Source organism: Chiloscyllium plagiosum, chromosome 9, assembly GCF_004010195.1.
Source record: "Chiloscyllium plagiosum isolate BGI_BamShark_2017 chromosome 9, ASM401019v2, whole genome shotgun sequence".
Lineage (NCBI taxonomy): Eukaryota > Metazoa > Chordata > Chondrichthyes > Orectolobiformes > Hemiscylliidae > Chiloscyllium > Chiloscyllium plagiosum.
This window is the reverse complement of record NC_057718.1, coordinates 12970436-12990948: the sequence shown is the minus strand read 5'-3', so window position 1 is coordinate 12990948 and position 20513 is coordinate 12970436. Positions and strand designations below refer to the sequence as shown.

At 40.4% G+C, this 20513-nt stretch overlaps 1 protein-coding gene across 1 annotated transcript in view; it reads left to right on the top strand.

Moving 5' to 3' along the window:
* LOC122553165 (cation channel sperm-associated protein subunit epsilon-like) overlaps nt 1-20513 on the top strand; it is a 103924-nt gene that overhangs the window by 76289 nt on the left and 7122 nt on the right. The window contains exons 4-5 of the mRNA XM_043696752.1: nt 4182-4281; nt 17051-17140. Of these exons, the coding sequence (XP_043552687.1) occupies nt 4182-4281; nt 17051-17140 (190 nt within the window). The remainder of the gene's footprint in view (nt 1-4181; nt 4282-17050; nt 17141-20513) is intronic.

Here is a 20513-nt window from a genome sequence, read left to right as displayed (position 1 = left end):
AGGCACATGGAAGCATTGGACCCAACTAAAAGAGTTTAAAGACTTCTGTGACCAAACTAATGTCATTGGCCATTCCCCAGGTGCAAGCAGCAAAGGCAGACAAGACTGTCATCCTGGAGAGAGTACCCAAAACACAACAGAACAAGGCACGACTGCACCTCCTAACAGGAACAAAGACTTTAACTGTTAACTCTATTTTAACTGTAACATGTATATACCTATTTGTATTTCATTGTATTTAAGGATCAACTGTTGGCAGTATGCCAGGTTTTGAGGATAACCTCTTCTATAAAACCCACCTAAGCTTGCATGGGAACCGAACTGTCTGCTACCCACTGGTGCGATCAGTGGAATCACTATTTGTGGTTACCCCAGTATGGACCACTCACGACCTGTATACAGTGGATACCTCGGGAGCGCTGTGTAAAGGGCATTTAGGGAAATACAAGTGGGAACTCCAGAGTAGATGTGTGCGCTGGACAGGACCACCGGCCCATGGAGCCAGGCCCTCCCAGCCTAGGGAAGGGAGGGCCCACTCTGTTTCACAGGACAGGGATGGGGACGCGTTTATGCCCTGGTTCCCAAAAACAACTCATGCATCCAGACTCAGTGCACTTATCAGCAGTGTACGGTCACTAGGGGAGAACTTATCTGCACCTGAAGTGAGCAGGCATGCTTGAATGTCACCGCTGGCAGACAGTTCATGTGTGATCAGTGCAATGACACCTATGTCAGCTCTGCCACAGGACACACTTGTTCGATACTTACCAGCAAGGGGGATCATGGGCGACATGGGTGGACAGACAAACAGAAGGACAGGACAATGCCTGTTACCAAGCGGCAACAGGATTTGATTTCCTATTTAAGGGGACTTACGCGACAGATACTCCAGACCTCCCAAACCTGTTTGCAGTCAAGACAATTGTGCCCCTTACTGTACCACGTCCCAGCGGGGGACATATTTGGAGAAGGATAGTGACCCATTCCATCAGTCAGGAGTTCTGTGTTGACTGGCAGGCCTCCATCACTTTGGAGTCATCACTGGGATGTGGATTTCTGGGTTCTCTATTTTTGAGGGGGCGCAGCAGGAGTCATCAGCGCTAAAAACTGAAATTATCTTTTATGTGGCCTGACTATCCTAGGCAACAGTACCTCGAAAGCTCTGGAAGCAATTAACACAGAGCTGGCTGAACTCAGACTCTACACACAGCAGACACGTTATGCAGTGGATTATCAATTAGCACAGCAAGGGGGGGGGGGGGACGTTTGTATAATTATTGGTGACAATTGTATTACCCATGTTATTGATGCCTCTTATAATATTACAGAAGTCGTCAAGAATATCTGAGACCAGCTAGACAGTTTTCGACAGGGAACCACAATTACAGACAGCTAGCTAAATTGGTTGCTAGGTAAATCTTGGGGGCCCAATTTGGCACACAGGATAGTTCTCTGCATTCCACTCATGCTGGTATTCTGTATGGGCCTCGGGTGTTTAAAGCTCTGCTGTAAGGCGCTACTGATGAGAACTGTGCCAGCAGTGAGTGTCACCACGGAAGAACCCCCAACAAAATTGGCACTCCATGATACCCCTTGGTAGGGCGGAGCTCCTAGAGATGACCTACTTCTACATTTACATCTGCGGGAGTTCTCCGAAGTCGCCTCCTTGACCACAAAGGAGGGAGTGAGGAAGAAGATTGCATGGGGCAGGGTGACATTAGGCAGACGGACACACAAGATGGCCGCTGAGCCATCAGTTGGCCAACTTGACACATAAGATGGCTGCTGGATCACAATATGGAGAGAAACAGCAGAGCAGATACAGACACTGCCTGGGCCACCAGAGTGGCAGCACAATGCACTCAACACCCAGTTGATTAATTTAAGGAGGATGGGGAGAGAGAATACACATGAGTAACAAAACACTGCCTGCCAAAGTGTCTGGGTCCAGCCAACACCTCATAGAAATGCTAGCAGCTTGATACAGACTCAATACGAAATGCTAATAGCCAGGGCTGCAGTAATCACCCTTCTCAGGAGAAGCGATTAGCACCCATTACTACAGCAATGGATTTCCATGCAGACATTGAAACCAACAATGTCTACACTGAAGCTGACAATGAACACACAGAAATTAACAAAGGCTGCACTGGAACTGACAAAGACTGTATTGAAACAATCAACGATTCTGCAATGATTGCCATAAACAAATCACGTTGCAAAGACAATAATCTCATCACTGACCAATTGTATCACAACAGGTATAAAAGTTTCTTGACATGTGCTCTGGATTGAGAGAAGACTTGTAGCTGACTACTATGTTGTAGGTGTCTTTCTCTCCCTGGACCTCCGGTACTTCCTTGTGTAATAAACTCTGTTATTGAACCCCCATTCTGACTCCAAGACTGATGTTTTTCCCTACAACAGTTTCACCCATTAACGAGGAACTACATGTCCTGGTAATAAAGTTAGGTACCTGTAATTTCAGAGTAAAATACATATTGGCTATCTAAATGAAACTATCCCAAAAATCCTCCTAAAAAAGTCATAATAGCTGAAGAACCCTCAATAACTTAACAGCTCCTCAAACCTAACCTTCTACTTACCACTCCTGCCACTTGCAACTTCCTTCCCTGACCCTCCCATCACTCTCCCATTTACTGACATTCTCACTCACTGCTTCTATCTCCCGCTTCCTCCTAGTTTCTGCTCCCATATCCTGTTCCCTCTCTTGAATCTTGGTTGAGAGTGAAATGGTCTGGGGAGAGAATGGGTGGGCAATAAAAGAATTGGAGAGGGAGGCAGGAGAAGGAGACTTGGAAAGGAAGGCAGAGAGGCGGAGGAGAGATGTGTATGAAGGTGGACAGCAAAAGGGTCGTGGAGAGGGGCAGCGAGCAGAAAAGTCAGGGAGGAAGGCAGAGGGTGGGAGGATCGAGGAGGGGTGCAGGAAAGAAGAGTTGTTTTTAAATCAGTGTCAGCATGTTCAGGAACCATTCTAAAATAAAATGGAGAAAGTGCTCATGTGGAATGTCCCTAATTTGCAAACCAGGCTAAAACAAACTTGCAGTATTAGGATGTTCTCTAAATGGAAGTTCCTGTGGTTAGTGTTAGGTAAAACTATTGTACAGAGGTATGTTTATCTCCTGAAAAGTTTTATCTTGATGTAGCCAGGAGTTTAAGTCATTCAGGTAAAAGTTTGGTTTAGCCATACATCACAAGACTCTTGTGGTCAGGAATTATATGTACTTGGAAAAACACAAAATCAGTAATGGAATAAGCAATCCATTTTTGTATTTGCTCAGGAAAAAAAATCCTGTTGGTATTTTTATTTATCACTGGTAACATAAATACATGCACCTAGAGCTTTTGTGATTCATTAATAGTTTGTATAAATGTTTTTTTGTTTTTACTCATAATCAAATATAATCCATAGGTCGAAAAATAAGCATTTCTTGGTGCCCTTATTGGACATTAAGCCTGGGCTCTTACTTGTCTGTAAAACCCATAATAATGGGTATGAAGTCCCCAATAATGGGCAGGAAATGCATGCATATTTCTATTGGGAAGGATGCTGACTATCGTATTAGAAAGCAGTAACAATTGTTTTACAGTGCCAGTGCTTAATATGACATTAGGCTCTTTGAATTCTGAATTTGGGCCCTATAAGATTGATTTCATCCTTAGGCAGCCTATCCACGCTCAGAACTAGGGATAGTCTGATGTCAAAAGTTTTATGAAATAAAATTATCTGGATGTGGATCCTCATGCTGCATTTAAAAGAAAACATGCCTGCTCCCTAATTCACCACCATTTCTGATATTCATTTCCCAGTTTCTGACTTCCTTCTTCTCCAGGAAATTACTTCCTAACATGGCATCTGAACTCTCTCCCTGCCTCCATCCCAAAACCGCTGTTGATTTACTTCAGGGTTTGGAGACAGATTGGGAATAAACCATTAGAATGTGGGAAGTTCATGTAGAATATAAATAATTGCATACATCAGTTACTTTTAAATGCCTTTTCTAACCTTTAGATTCAATGTGACCAGAACTGGAGGTGTAAGATGTTCATATATGTTTCAAAATAATGTAGCATGGGGGTTTGTGCTAATGATTAATGATTAAAATATCAGGCTAACAAAATGGTGTGTAATTTGAAAGATTATTTTTGTTTAATTTCAGGTATCTGGGTGAAAAATTCATCAGTAATGTATCTGCTAATTACATTCTTTGGGAGGAAGAGGAGAGGACTGACTTTTACTATAATACAACTATGCTACAGGTAAGTACACCAGATATCCCACATAGAAATGGACTCTCTGGCCCACATAGTTTGTCCTATAACCATTTAGTGCAAAATTTTGGAAAGGCAGTATCCCAAAAGTGGTCACAATTTACTATTCAGAAGACAATGCAAATTGTCCACTCTGGCAGACACATCTGGGAAACATTGCTCCCTGTGATGTGGAAGAATAGGGATCTGGTTACATCAAAGGAGGCTAGCCTAATTTGTAGCTAAAAGCCACCTGCTAGTGAAAGTCCAGATGTACACTGGAAAGAGATTCCCAATCCAGCTAACTTAATTTTCTGAATTGTATATCCTTTGGCTTACAATGAGCAGCACACACCTACTGGTATGTTTCAAAACATAATGATCAGGAGCAAGTTCAAAATTCAAACTGATACCCAAGAATATAAAGATGCTGCCTAGCTAGAAAGTGTATACTTATAAATTGTGATGAGAGATATATAAACTATATTTTGAAATTTGGAACTTTTTTTAAAAAGAGGGGTGTATGAATATGGGTTAGTGGTGTGAAGGTTTTATTTTAGGAGGCTAAAGAGTCAGAATGGATCTGTGACCTAAATGCGCACATTCTGAGAAGATGTGTAACTGATATCAAGGGATTGGAGTGACCCCTGGAGTTTTAATGAAATAACTTTGGATCATGATAGGCAATATATGTGCATCAAAACTATTTGTTTTGTTTTTGGCTCAGTACAGAAAACACCAGAGGTGAGTTCAGAAGCAAGTTTTGGTTTGTCTTCCTACAGGTGCCAATTCTATTTTCTCTAGCTGGTAATGTTTCCAAACTGAGATTTTTGGGGAGAAATTTCTAGTTGTTTGAATTGAAAAGGTTTAGGCCAGCAGAATTGTGAAAGGTTCATTTATTCAGAATTGGAGATGAATCCAAAAATTGTGTCCACTGGTCAAGAGGAAGAAATTAAAGTTAAACTGAGAAAATTAGCAAATAAATTAAAGGTAGAAATAAAAGTAATTTTCAGATGCTTAAAGTAATCGTTCAAAATTTAGAACTAAAGATAGGGAAACCTAGAATTGGCACTGCAAAATTAACTAAGGTTCAGTTAGAAATGTGAAAACCTGAGTTAGAGGAAAAATAGAAAAGATAAAGTGAAAATACTTGATTTGATAAAAAGAGGAAAGGAGTAGAAAGGGAGGAGAAAGAAAGGCAAGGAGAATTGGAAATAAAGCTTGATTAGTAAAGGGGGAGAAAGAATATCAGAAGAATTGAAAGGGAGATGGTATTTAATAAGCTTAATGAAATAAATAAAGAAACAAGACAACATGAATTAGTTTAGAAAAGCTTAGAATAAAGAAAGAAAAAAGGTAATAGTTAACAGGACCATTCTCATTCCAAGGAGGATTTGATTTATCTCCGTATCTGGAATTTATTGTTTACAATTATAGAGGTTGGTTATATAAAAATCCACAGGGAACTTGAGGAAAAGAAAATCTGTGGAAGGAAGAAGTACTGGTTTTAGGGAACAAATGAAGGCCGAATAGCACCTCCAGAAGTGAAAAATAGGGTCTTTTTCTATATCTAAGGCAGGGCACAACCTTCTGCAATACATTCGCATGAGTGAATTTTATTAGAAATTTGTTCCAAAATTCAACACTTTGGTCTTCCTTGATTTATTTATTGAAGAAAAGCGAAAACTTTGAATGGACGAAAGAATATCAGAGTGCCATTGACAGTTTGAAAACTGTGCTGACAACCACACACCAGTTTTAATAGCACCAACTTATGTGGAACCATTCAAACTGGCTGTTGTTGGTTTGGGTGCCGTTTTACTAAAAGACGAAATAGGAATCAAATGGTCAATTATTTTCCAAGGAATTTGAATATGTCAACAAAAATATTCAGCAGTGCAGTGCACTGAATCTTGAATTGACTCTAAATCAATTTGTAATTCACAAATCCAACAACTCTAAACAGACTGCTGATTATACAGACCCCAATCCTTCAATTCTTTTGAAGTGATTTTGTTACAACAGCTCATTTATTTTGTTGGAACTTAATGTAGTAGCTAGACAATTTAAAATGATTCACATGTTTGGAAAGAACAATAAGGAGCAGACAATTTGCCCTGAGAACATACGAATAAAACCAAATGCCATAATCAAAATGGACTTATATTAAATATAACTGAAATGAAATTCATTGTATTTAATCTAATTACAGTATTACATTTTTGTTTTTAAAATAAAATCATGCTTTGTGAAGAGCTTTTTGATAGAAAATGTCCCTTCAGGGTATCTTTTCTGTAGGGGAAGTGTGGCGAAAGGTGTGTAAAGTATATATTTTTTTGAAATTTGAATTTTTTATAAAAAGAGCATAAAGATGTGGATTAGTACTGTGATGTTTTTTAAATTTCTTTTTCTAGAAGAGGTCAATGTCATTCTGGAACAGTGAACTCAATACACCAGTTCCAAGAAAACATGTTACTGCAATAAATGGCTAGGTGAATTCCTGGAATGCAAATGAAATAAGATGTTTATAATTTTGCTTTATGAAAGGCAGTTTAAGCACAAATCACCGGAGTTTTAGTTGAGAAGATTGGAGTTGAGGAGAAAGTTTTAGTTTCTCTCTCAACAAGATTCAGTTCAGTTCAGCCCAGAGGAAACAATTAGTACAACAGTGCTGTTTTCTCTGCTTTGTAAAGTTTCCAAACTAGGAGATTTTGGAGTAGAATTTGCTAGATTGTTAGAATGGAAAATGTTTAGATTACCAGAATTGTAATTGTCATGACATCACACTCTCTAAGAGGAATCATAAATTTCTCTTCAAAGTAGTCAGTTACATAGTGTTATGTTCTCAGCTAATGTTGTTATTAGACTAGTCAGATCCCAGAAAAACATTTAGCTTGATGGAGCATATTCGTATTGAACCACAAACACACATTACTGTAGATTTGGGTTTAACAATAAAACAGGTATTTGTTGTACTGAAGAAATAAACATAAAATAGAATAAACCAAACTATTTACATATAACTCAAATTAAAGATTTCAAACACATGAATTAATCCCAAAATACTCCTTTGTGATAGTTACACCAGAAATAATTCCCTTTTTAAAATCTATAAGACTTAATTTAACTCTGGTGTCAGTCACTGTTATGAATATAAGACTGATAGTCTCTTCCTGGTAGATTCATATAACTGACCATAAATTTTCCCAGCTTCAAGTAACACTTCCAGGAACTTAATTGTTTGTTGTCTGGAACGTTTAAATTAAACATCTTATACTGAGATGACACCCTTCTTAACAGACCTAAACTCCATCTGTAAAACCCAACCTGACCTCCTGGTCACCACCCATTTCAATTCTCCTTCCCACTCCCTGTCCAACGTGTCTATTCTTGATCTCCTCCATTGCCACACTGAATCAGACTGCAAATTGGAGGAACAATACCGCATCTTCCGCCTGGGCAGTCTACAGCCTGGAGAACTCAACACAGAGTTCTCCAATTTCAAATAATTTTCCCACTCATCCCCCAATCCCCTTTCCAGGCCCACCACCTCCCTTCCATCCCTCCAACTGACCCTTCCCTCCAGCGCCAACCAGATTCATTCCTCCTGTCGACCAACTAGGTCATACCCACCACCTGTATTGACCTATCACTACCTCACCACTCTGCCCCTCTCCCCACCGATAACCCTTCCCCTCCTCTCTCTTTATCTGCAGCTCCCCCTACCACCACCTCCACTCCTGAAGAAGGATTATACCTGAAACATTGACTTCTTCACCTCCTCATGCTGCCTGGCTTGCTATGTTCTTCCAGCCTCCTGCTCGTCTACTCCCTTTCTCAGGAGCAACTATTTTACACATCCAGCTTCAGCCATATACCCCATTAAATTTAAAAAGACGTTTTTCCCAAGTTGAGTGTTTGTCCTATGCCCCCAAAAGATTCCAGTTGATCTTCTTTCTGAAAGCTTAATTGTGAGAAATAAAACTCACAGTATAATAAATTTCAGTCCGAGTCAAAATCTGAAGCAGCGAATTTTATTGAAAACTTCCTGCAAGAAGGGGTGACCAGTGGGCACACACATTCAGGGATTGCTTTATAATTTATGCAGTTTTAATTTTTGGTACTCCCTGTTTACCTCATGGGTCTTCATACCTATCAATCTTCCTTATTGTGTTCTGCCACTACCCAGCTGCGCTCTGCCCTTATTACTCCCCCACCCCCCCTTCTCCAAGTTGGCGACCCTCCCCTCTGTAAGTGCTGACATAAGGGAGATTTTGCTAAACTTGGATCTTGATGTTCTTTTCACTTTATCTGTTTGCTTGTAACATCTTCCATTGTACATAGGTACATTCCATTCCTGAATATACATTTTAACAATGTGTCTTTTCTTGCCTAGTTTATGCGTTTCAGCTATCTCAGCTATTTTGCTGAGACTGTAAATTATTTAAACTCTGCATTTGTTTTAATATGTCGCTTCCAAATTGACCAGCATCTTTTCCGAAATTTCTTTTTTTTTGGAATCTCCACAAGGTCACTTATTCCCTCATTGTTTAATAGGTAGAACCCTTCCCCCCGATTGTTCTTTAAAGGCATTCATGTGGCTGAAGTTATTTCAATCAACCTTAGAATTAAACCCCGTGTGCAGGGTACGATACAGCATCCTAGTGCGACTTGTACTCCCACCACTACGGTTGAAGAGGAAGGACCGAAACCACCACACCCTTCCATTTTCCAAACCACGATTCTAGCCACCCAGTGAATGATGTGCTGACTCCTGAATTTTCGGCTACTTCTTCGGCTAGTGTTGTTAGACCTTGCAGGACTCGAGTATTTGGAATATAAGTACAACAGCTCCCTCCTAACATTACACACACTCCCTCTTTTTCTGCTAGGATCATATCAAGGGCCGTTCTATTCTATCATGCCATTTGGCTGGTTGCATCAAGTTGTTCGGCCATTCCTTTAATTGCGTCTCTAGTGTGATTGATAAACCTTTGCTGATTATAGAAAATATAATTTATCCAATCCACATTTTTGTTAACTGTTACTCACCAAAAGAGAGCTGATTCAAAACCTGCCGTGATCTGGTTACGAGCCTTGAACTCATCAGGTACCCCTCTTGGGACTCCTATAGAGCCTAGATATACCTGATCGTCAAACGAAGTACCCAATAGTGATCTCTTACTTTGTCCCCCTTCCTTTACTATCTCTTTCTTTTCAAAAGCCAGGGTGAATGGAATTGCCAATTGTACAATTGCACACATGCCCCTCCAATCTGGAGGTAGGGTGGGTCTCAATATTTTCCCTCCGCAGTACCACCACAGATCCGCTCGGGGAATCCTTAATGCTGAGTAGTTCCCTCCCTTTTCCGTCACATACTCAATCTCGGTACATAATTTCAGCTCCCTCAAGTATCTGGATGGATCTGTTCCTCACCTATTTACACACAAGGTGTGATTTCCGACCACGGCTGAAAACATGGGGGGCATCTTCAAGCCTTCCTTCTTCAGAGGAGAGAACTTTAATAGAACGGGCATACAATCTTTATTACTCCATGCAGTCTCATCCTGATACAGGGCTATCATGCATGTCATGCCCCTCCCATTTAGCTTCTACCCGAGCGGAAAGGGGACTACTTGGGCCATTGGTCTCACAGAGGCACATGCATAACAATTGCTTTTATTCAGACTTTTCACAGTGTACTTTACCCAATCAACCCAGGCATTTGTATCCCCATATCCCGTTTCTACTTCAATGGTCTGCTTTAAGTCCTTTACCTCTACTATCTTTATCACCTTAGGGTTAGAGTAAGGGATTTTACTATTCCTTTCTCCTACTCGGGTTCTGTCTTTCACCTGTATTTTAAAACAACATCCCAGGAAATTCTTTCCATTCTGCTTTCATCTCTATTCCAAGGATTTAGTTTAATTTGACCTGATAGGTTTCTCCCCCAAGATTGCTTCATACCATGATGTTTTCTTTATTGTTAAATATATTGGGTTACACTTTTTATCGAGACAGTCAAGAGCCGGCCGGAAGGGGCCTGGGTGTACTGTAATGAGTGGATTAATCAAGAGGTCACCTCTGAGGCCTTCCTGCCTCTGCCACTCTTTACATTCTTTATTCCGAACATATCTCTTACACTTTTCTCTCTGGGACATTTTCTTCCGGCTAGTCTTATCTCATGCCACACCCCCCCTTCTGGAATTCTTTCATAAAATCTAAGATGTATCTCTGAGTTACTGTACTGCCTTTGATTTATTACATCTCCACAATCCACCAGACTGCAGGCAACTGTTTCTATGACTTGTGGATTTGTACTTTCAGGAACCGTTATCACTGAGTAAGACGACATCACCATAATCTGACAGAGTCCTAAGACTAGAAAAGCTAATATAATGTACCTAAACATTTTTCCCATTCTATAGTGGTATGGAAGTACCGAGAGACTTAACATACAGTACTGCAGAAACTATCCCGCGCTTATGCTGCTACCATATAATCAGGAGAGACTTTGCATACAGTATTACAGAAACTATCCCACACTCACGCCGCTATCGTATAGTCAGTTATTTAAAGTCTTTTCCACGTAAGTTTAAGTGGCTCTTTTGTCGATTCAGTTGTCCAGACTTCTGTCTCAACTGGAGATTCCACTGGCCCTTTGATCCGAGTGTAGTGAGTCCAGCCTTTCTCTGCCGTTCTTATCGCTGTTTCAGTGGTCAAGAGTGGCCCCTCCCAGTCTGGTTGCAATTTGGTCTCAGTCCATGATTTGACTAGGACCCAATCCCCTGATTGGATCGGATGGACGGCAAATTCAGGGGGTGGAGTCTGTGCCAGCGAACTCTGTTTTCTGAGGAAAGACAAAGAGGAGGACAAGCCCAGTATATAGTTCTTCAAGAACAGATCTTTAGTCTCCAGCATCGGCAGTTCCCCTTTTGTTCCCAGATAGGGCAGGCCAAACAATATCTCATAAGGGGACAGCTCTATATCTTTCCTTGGGCCGTTCGCACTCGCAAAAGGGCTATAGGTAAACACTTAGTCCAAGGGAGTCTGGTTTCTACTACTAATTTAGATAACTGCTTCTTGAGTGTCTGGTTCATCCTCTCAACCTTTCCTGATGAAGTGCCAAGGAGTGTGGAACTCCCAGGAGATTCCTAATCCCTCCATTACTCCCTGGAGTACCCTGGAGGTAATATGAGTTCCCTTATTTGAATCAATGCATTCCACTATCAGATATCTAGGGATTAATTGTTCGAGTATTATCTTGGACACCCCACTTGCGGTGGCAGTGGCTAAAGGGTATGCTTCCACCCATCCAGATAGGTGATCAACCAGCATATACCTCAGTCTTCCCACTCGGGGTAATTCGGTATAATCTACTCGAATGCTCTAAAATGGTCCTGGGCCAGGTTCTCTCCCTCCTGGGACTTGTTTCCTTAACACCTTCTTGTTTTTTTTTACATGTTATGCATCCCTCACATATCTGTTTGGCTATCATATATATCCGTTTGCATCCATATTTCCTTAAGACTAAATCACACATTGCTTGCACTCCCCAGTGACTCCCTGATGTAGGACAGCCATAATCTCTCGCATCATCATTTTATTCAACATTTCCCTCCCATCGGGTAACATCCAGCACCCATCCGCTGTCTTTGCAGCTCCTAAATCTTTTAGTTCCTTTTCCTCCTTTGCAGTAAACAACGGGGCACCCTGAAGATCTGGAATTGCAGGTATTAGGGAGTGTATCACTGCTCCTTGTGGATTTAGGGCCGCTTCTTTAGCTACCTCATCGGCCAGTCTATTTCCCCTTGCTTCCGGGTCATTCCCCTTCTGATGTCTGTTTATATGAACTATCGATATTTCTCTCGGGTGTTACAAAGATTCCAGCACTTGTTTTATCGATTCCTCATGTGCTAGTTATTTTCCTCTGCTATTTATCAGTCCTCTCTCTTGCCAAATTTTTCCAAAGGTATGTACCACTCCAAACGCATATTTGGAGTTTGTATATATCGTTCCTTCTTTGTTTTCTAAGGTTCTGAGAGCTCTTTCTAGGGCATAGAGTTCACAAGTTTGGGCTGACCAGCTGTTAGGCAGTCTTTCAGCCTCGATAACACTTCCCTCTATCCCGTCTATTACAGCATATCCATTGTGTCTTTTACCCTCAATCACCTGGGAGGACCCGTCGATAAACAACTGAGCTCCCACATGCAACGGTACGTCTCTTAAGTCCATTCGCACTTTAGTCTGATATTCAATAATATCAAGGCAGTCGTGTTCTGGATTGTCAAGGGCCACCCTCTCTCTCTGCCACAGAAATGCAGCTGGATTCAAGCAACTGTCTGTGACTAGCACAAGGTCATCCTGTTCTATTAAGATCCTATTTCAAGATCCTAGAGTCTGTGAGCCATCGTCCTGCTTTCTGATTTAGTATGGTCCGTACCTGATGTGGGGTGCTGACTATTAAGGCTCCTTCAAAAGTAAGTTTCCCGACTCTCCTCTACCAATAAGGCTGTTGCTGCTACTGCCTGCACACATTCCGGCCAGTAACGTAGCTTTCCATTCTTTAATTAACAATAAATTAATGCAGTCATGTTTCAAATTAACCATGAATCAATATGACTGGTCACTGAGAATGTGTGAAGGAATCCTGCCAATTAATATTGATTCAGGCTAACACAATTGATTTATTATAAATATTAATTATTAATTATATATATTATATAATTCAGGATGGAAACGCAACAAGTGACTAAAACATTTTAAAAACTGTAATTGCGCAGTTCTGTTTGTTTACCAGTCACTTGTGACTTCTCATTCTGTTTCTGTAATTGTTTTGCTTGAGCACATTCATTTTTTAGAACCTCAACAGATTTCATAGCACCATTTGCAGTTAATTCAGTCCCCAATTTGGTGGCAGTGTCTTGTCATGAGCGCAAAACTGATTCTTCGTGCCTCTCATCACAAAACTGTCGCCATAATCCAATTAAACTTTTCGTTCCCGCTGCCTTGGGCTTAAAATTTAAGGAGAAAGTGGGGACTGCAGATGCTGGAGATCAGAGTTGAAAATGTGTTGCTGGAAAATTGCAGCAGGTCAGGCAGCATCCAAGGAGCAGGAGTATCGACGTTTCGGGCATGAGCCCTTCTTCAGAAATCCTGAAGAAGGGCTCATGCCCGAAACATCGATTCTCCTGCTCCTTGGATGCTGCCTGACCTGCTGCACTTTTCCAGCAACACATTTTCAGCTTAAAATTTAAGGATGACCTTGCTGTTCCCGTATCGACTAGGAAAACTATGTCCTCTTTGTAAGGTCCCACCTTTAAATTTATCAAGGATTCCTGGTGGGTCCCCGGGGGCAGGAACCCCTGACACCCCTATTCTTCATCAAGGTTCATAAATGGCACTGCCTTTGCTTCCTTTTTCAGATCTGGACACTCTCTCTTAAAGTGACCTGTGTTTCCACAGTAATAACATCCCGCCTGTGGGGATTTCCACTTGGATCCTTGTTCCTGTCTACCAGACCCCTTAACATCTCCTCCCTGATCTCTTCTCCTCCCTTTATTTTCAACATGCTGCCCGCCACCATTCCGGTTTCCTTCTCCTTTTAGGTTTGTCCTTTTCTTTATTACCTCATCAGCTGTGGCTATCATTATTTTTGCCTTCTGTTTCTGCTTCTCATGTTACGTTGCCAGATCAATTGCTGAGCCGATTTAACCAAGTGAACAGCTTTAGGGCCACCTAAAGGTCACCCAATGTTTTGTTTAGACCGTGATTTTTTTTTAAAGAAATATTGCAATATTTCTTGCTCCCTGTAACCTCAAATACCAGGAGCCTCTTTCTCCTTGTAATCTCAAACACAATTTATCAATTTATGCTTGTCTAACTTTAAAGCCTGTTCCTAACTATACATTTTGGAATCTTACTTGTAAATATATATTTATATATTATAAATTCATTTATTCAGTGTTTAATATTTAAAATGTAAAATGCATACAGTTCCCAACTTTGGAATCCACTATAATTACTGGTTTTAGTCCCTTGATTTAAATCCAAAATTAGTTTTCTTAAGTAGTCCTGACCAGTCATTGCTCAATTACAATGCTATAGGTCATGAAATAACCAGAGCTGCCTTAAAAAGGAGTTGTCTATTCAAGTTAAAAAAAACTTATAATGCATGAATAATGGCCGAATCCAAGGTCACCGATATTAACCATAGGATTTTTTTGATTTATTACAATCTAATGTTGAACTGAGACTTCAACTGTCCTCCACAAATTGCTCTTATGTAAAGTTAAAAGAGATTAGTTAGAAACTGGTAGTAAGGCAGTCATGACCTGTAAAAAGAACAGGAGTTAACATTTTATTTCATAATCTGTAAAATCCTTAACCTTAAAAGAAATCATGTTAAAATTTCCGTAATAGAAATCAGATTCAAAACAGTCCTGGATCTCAAGCTCCAGGGAACAAAGCACAAACATTCAATCACCAAATGTGCATTCAAACCGAATCACAAAGTGTTAAACTTTGTTAGCTGTACAGCTCTTTTTTTCTCACACACACACATACACAGACACTGTATCTCATAAACACTTTGAGCTTCCTGCAATGACTCCTCGAGCTTTTGAATATTTTTCTGGATGTCTGTCCACGATTTAGTTACGAAGCCCTTCAGCTACAAGCCCTTCCGACACGAAGCATAATCTGATTCCTCCTGACTGTAAGGCTGTTTTCCATCGACATATAAATTTAAATATTTACAAACCCAGTCTTCGTCCGACCCGTACTTTGGCCAGAAGATGGCAGGATGAAGAATGGATTCCTCAGTGCATACAAAGCAACAATATTTAATCATCTTTTTCCTATCTTTTCCCCTCTATCTTTTTCCTGTTCCACAAAATCTGACCCAACGGACTTTCTGGAGGTATGTTGTCAGGGACCCCACCTCCATTTCCATTTTCTTTTTCCCCGGAGGCTTTTTCCTTTCCCTTGGCACAACCCATATTGAATTCCTTCGTTAGTCCCTTATTAACTACTAGAACCCAATCCCAGCCACCAAGGCATTATTTAAAAATCAATTTTCTTACCTTGATCTGTGCACAGAGTTGCTTAGCTCCCTGTGCCTGCTTACAACCTCTCGCCTGGTTCAGATAGACTCTCATCGGATCTCGATCAGTCAACCAGAAGGGGGAACCCACCGCTGAGGAACACGGGACCTTCTAAAAGGAACGGGATGCGTCTTCCCAGCCGTTGACGGTGCTTTACCCTGCCGGTCATGAAGGACATCCCGGACGAAGCCCCCAAATTGTGAGAAATAAAACTCACAGTATAATAAATTTCAGTCCGAGTCAAAATCTGAAGCAGCGAATTTTATTGAAACCTTCTTGCAAGAAGGGGTGACCAGTGGGCACACACATACAGGGATTGCTTTACAATTTATACAGTTTTAATTTTTGGTACTCCCTGTTTACCTCATAGGTCTTCATACCTATCAATCTCCCTTATTGTGGTCTGCCACTACCCAGCTGCACTCTGCCCTTATTACTTCCCCTCCCCCCTTCTCCAAGTTGGCGACCCTCCCCTCTGTAAATGCTGACATAAGGGAGATTTTGCTAAACTTGGATCTTGATGTTCTTTTCACTTTATCTGTTTGCTTGTAACATCTTCCATTGTTCATAGGTATATTCCATTCCTGAATATACATTTTAACAATGTGTCTTTTCTTGCCTAGTTTATGCATTTCAGCTATCTCAGCTATTTTGCTGAGACTGTAAATTATTTAAACTATCATAATGAAAGAAATTATTTGCTAGAATAATTATGCACTAAAGTTAGTACTCAATTATACTTGCAGAAGTAACACTGTTTTACCTATATCCCACACTCATGAACTACACTGTTGATTTTGTTCACTCGTAAACTCCTAAACAAATTCCCATTAGTCTCCCCACTTATCTCTTTCTCAGGCTTTTTTTAAAAGAAATCACCATGGCAACAAAGTTAAAAAATCACACAACACCAGGTCCAACAGGTTTATCTGAAAGCAATAGCTTTCAGAGCGCCGCTTTTTCATCAGGTGGTCCAGAACCACAAGAAGGAGCAGCGCTCCGAGAGCTTGTGCTTCCAAATAAACCTGTTGGACTATAACCTGGTGTTGTGTGATTTTTAACTTTGTATACCCCAGTCCAACACCGGCATCTCCAAATCATGACCATGGCAACAGAAGTATTGAAATGTTCTTTATTAAACTTCTTCAGACACATAGAAACCCCAATGCCACTAGTTAAAAGTTAAAAATTCCAAAATAAATTATATTAAATTATATGTAAATCACACATTTTACGTCCAGTAGAAACTTAAGAGCTGACTGGACTTGTGTCTCTGTAACTGAATAGCCGTGGGAAATAAATTGAAACTTTGTTTATTTGTTTTCATTAATATCTTTCTAAAAGTAATATAGATACCTTAGTTTATTATTTTCATTCTTTTGTGTAATGTTGTTTGCAAATGTTTTAACAAAAAAAGCCTCATGTGAATATGTTATAGAGACTAACTACCAGTTAACTAACTCAATAAGATAAATTAAAAATATGATTATCAGATCCCAGATTTTATTATGGGATCTGGTTTGTCCATTAGTACCATTAAATGGGACCAAATCAAAATACATCACTCTAAGCCACTCATTGTAGTGCATTATGGCAACACTACTTGGTATGAAACTAAATAAAGATGTGGTAACATTCATAGATTTAAATCTTGTCTGCATTTCTCCTCTTAGGTTGGTTGTCAGCAGGAAGCACAGACCTGGGAAAATATGCTTGCTACTCACAAAACTCAACGAAAAAGAAAAGATGTCTGGGGTCCTTGGGTAAATGTGATTGCTTAAATGCCTTTTTAGCAGATCTGATTTGGAGAGAAAAAATGTTAATAACTTTTTTTCTTCTGTTAAATATTGCTTCTCAAGCATGGGACTTAAGTAGTTCAGCCTAATATTTCAAGAATAATGCATTAGATTATTATACATGGAATGATAAAAGTATTGTCATTTACTGCCCAGAGTAGACCTTTCAGTCATTGTGTCTCTGCCATTATTATTGTTAATCAATCTGTTTGGACATGTTATAACACACTTCTGGGGGCAGATAGGATTTGAACTCAGACCTCTGAGTCAGAGGTAGGGATATTATCACTGTGCCACAGAACCCTTGTGCTGTTATTATGTACTGGTTGCTTTTCTGTAGCAGTGCATACAGAAGTCAAATCCAATGTTCAGGTCAGCTATGTTAAAAAGTGAGAGGATTATTGGACCAACTGGGGGAGTGGATTCATATAACATCATAAAACTTTACAATGTAAAAGAGGATGTACTGGTTCCTGAAAGAGCTCCCAAGCTGGTCCCATTCTCTAACCCTATCTCCATAGCCCTCTAAATTAATCAATTTCAAAGATATATCCAGATCTCTGTTGAAACCTCCTATAGAATTTGCATCCACCCTCTTCCAGACAGTGCATTTCAAATCCTAACAGCTCTCTGAGTAAAGCATCTCACTCCTAGCTAGATTGCTGATAGTCTTGAAATTGTAACCTCCCTGTTACTTACATACTAGTGAGACCAGAATATCCTTCTTTACCCTGTCAAAATTGTTCATAATTTTGAATACCTCAATAAAGTCACCTCTTAACCTTCTCTGCTCCAAGGACAATAAGCTCAACTTCTCTAATGTTTCCTTGTATATAAATCCGGTGGAGAAAGTGAGGACTGCAGATGCTGGAGATCAGAGCTTAAAAATGTGTTGCTGGAAAAGCGCAGCAGGTCAGGCAGCATCAAAGGAGAAGGAGAATCGACGTTTCGGGCATAAGCCCTTCTTCAGGAATTCCCGAAACGTCGATTCTCCTTCTCCTTTGATGCTGCCTGACCTGCTGCGGTTTTCCAGCAACACAGTTTTAAGCCTTGTATATAAATCCCTCATTCCTGGTATCATTGTAGTAAATCTCCTTCGCAGTCCCTCCAGAGCTTGAACATCTTTCCTTGAATACAGTACCCAGAACTGAATACAATACTGCAAATGTTGTCTGACCAATCATTTGTAAAAGTTTACGATCACATTTTGATTTTTTTTTCTTTCTCTGTTTCTATTAGAATGAACAGGATACATCTTTGGTTTTATACTCTATTTGTGGGAGGGAAGGAAGGAGATCTCAGGGAGAGGGTTACAGGAGGTGAAGAAAGGAAAGGGAGATGAAGAGGAGATTCATTGTATTGGTTTCTGGCATCAACAAAAGATAATAGAAACCACTTTATTATCCAATTATTGAACCTACAGACTAAAACCTGAACTTGACCCTAGATAGTTTTTGGTACATGACATCTTTGAAGGCCAAACAAGTTAAAAAGGAAATCTTCTGCATATTGGTTAAGCCACGATTTTCTATAGCTAAACATTGAGAAGATTTTAAGTCATTGTCTTTGGCCTCACCAGAAACCCTGGACTGTTGGCTTCAATTCCATCCCACTCACTGACCACTGTTTCAAGTGAAACTAGACAATTCACAGCCTCAATGTCCTATCTGATTCAAGCTAAGCTTTCAATTTCATATTCTCAGCATTACGGTGAACACTTTCATGTACCTCTGATTTGGAGGAGCTAGTATTGGACTGGATGGACAAAGTTAAAAATCATACACCACCAGCTTATAGTCCTACAGGTTTATTTGGAGGTACTAGCTTTTAAAGCGCTGCTTCTGCATCAGGTGGTTGTGAAGCAGGATTATAAAACACAGAATTTATGGCAAAAGATTACAGTGTCATGCACTGTAGCCTTGAAACATCTGTTCCTGAAACCCTCGTCTATGTGTATATCATATTTTTCGATGTCAAGTCTCCATAGTCTTACCAGATCATAAGGGTGATCTCATTAGAGACAGACAACTGGTGATGATTTAACCTGGGGGCCATCGTACTCAAGCAAGGGGAGAGTTTGAGAAGGAGAGTCCTTCACATTAACTTCAGCTGGTGATGGGAATTGAACCCACACTGTTGGCATCACACTGCTTTGTAAACTAGCCATCCAGTCAACTGATCTAAACCGACCCCATATACTTATCTGCTAAATGTATCTTAATCTCAAGTCATCAGCTGTCACTCAATTCAAGGATGATATCTATTCAGCCCGGTGTGTTTCTGCTGTCGGGCTACCTTCAATTGAAAAGACAAAATCTTGACATGCAGCTCATTAGGCACATAGGAAAGAATGCCCCATGAGGCAATAGAATCTGGAGTGCACAATTTGTTTCATTTTCTCTCAATCTTTGCTGCCACTCTGCTTTATTAATAACTCGTGTGGATCTGAGGCAGGATGCAGCTGAATGGGCAAGTTGTTGCCATTTTGAATGATTGGGAGCAGCTTGCTACTCCCAATCATGAATCTCAGTCTGCATCAAGGTCCACTTTTGTTCACTGAGCTACATTAGCTCCTTGTCTACTAACAGATTCAATTTAAAATTTTTATCCTTTTGTGTTCAGATTACTATATAATTTCATCCTTCTCTATCTCTGCAACGTACTCTAGATTTACAAGCTGCCTAGAGCTCATGTTTTGCTTCACATTGTTCCCTGCTAATTTTACTCCATTGTTCAATCTGCTGTCTAGGCTTTATGTTCTGGAATTGTCTTCAAAGTGGCTTTGCCTGTTCCACCTTCGCCCGCAAAGGCCTTTCAAAAGGTGCTGCTTGCACCAAGAATTTAGTCGTCCTTTCATTATCATAAGTTTTGGCCAAAATCCATTTTATTTGTTTAAACTTCTTGGAATATTTATCTACTTTAAACACACTATATAGATGCAATTTGAAGGCCAATTAGGGATGGGTAGTTAATACTGGCATAGCCAGTAATGTTCACACACCGCGAAGAATTGGCAAATAGAATTAAGGAGAATCCAAAGGGGTTTTACAAACATATTAAGGACAAAAGGGTAACTAGGGAGAGAATAGGGCCCCTCAAAGATCAGCAAGGCCACCTATGTGTGTGTAGATGCTGGAAACCAGATTCTAGATTAGTGGTGCTGGAAGAGCACAGCAGTTCAGGCAGCATCCGAGGAGCAGTAAAATCGATGTTTTGGGCAAAAGCTCTTCATCAGGAATACAGGCAGAGAGTCTGAAGGGTGGAGAGATATGTGAGAGGAGGGTTGGGGTGGGAGAAAGTAGCATAGAGTACAATAGGTGAGTGGGGGAGGGGATGAAGG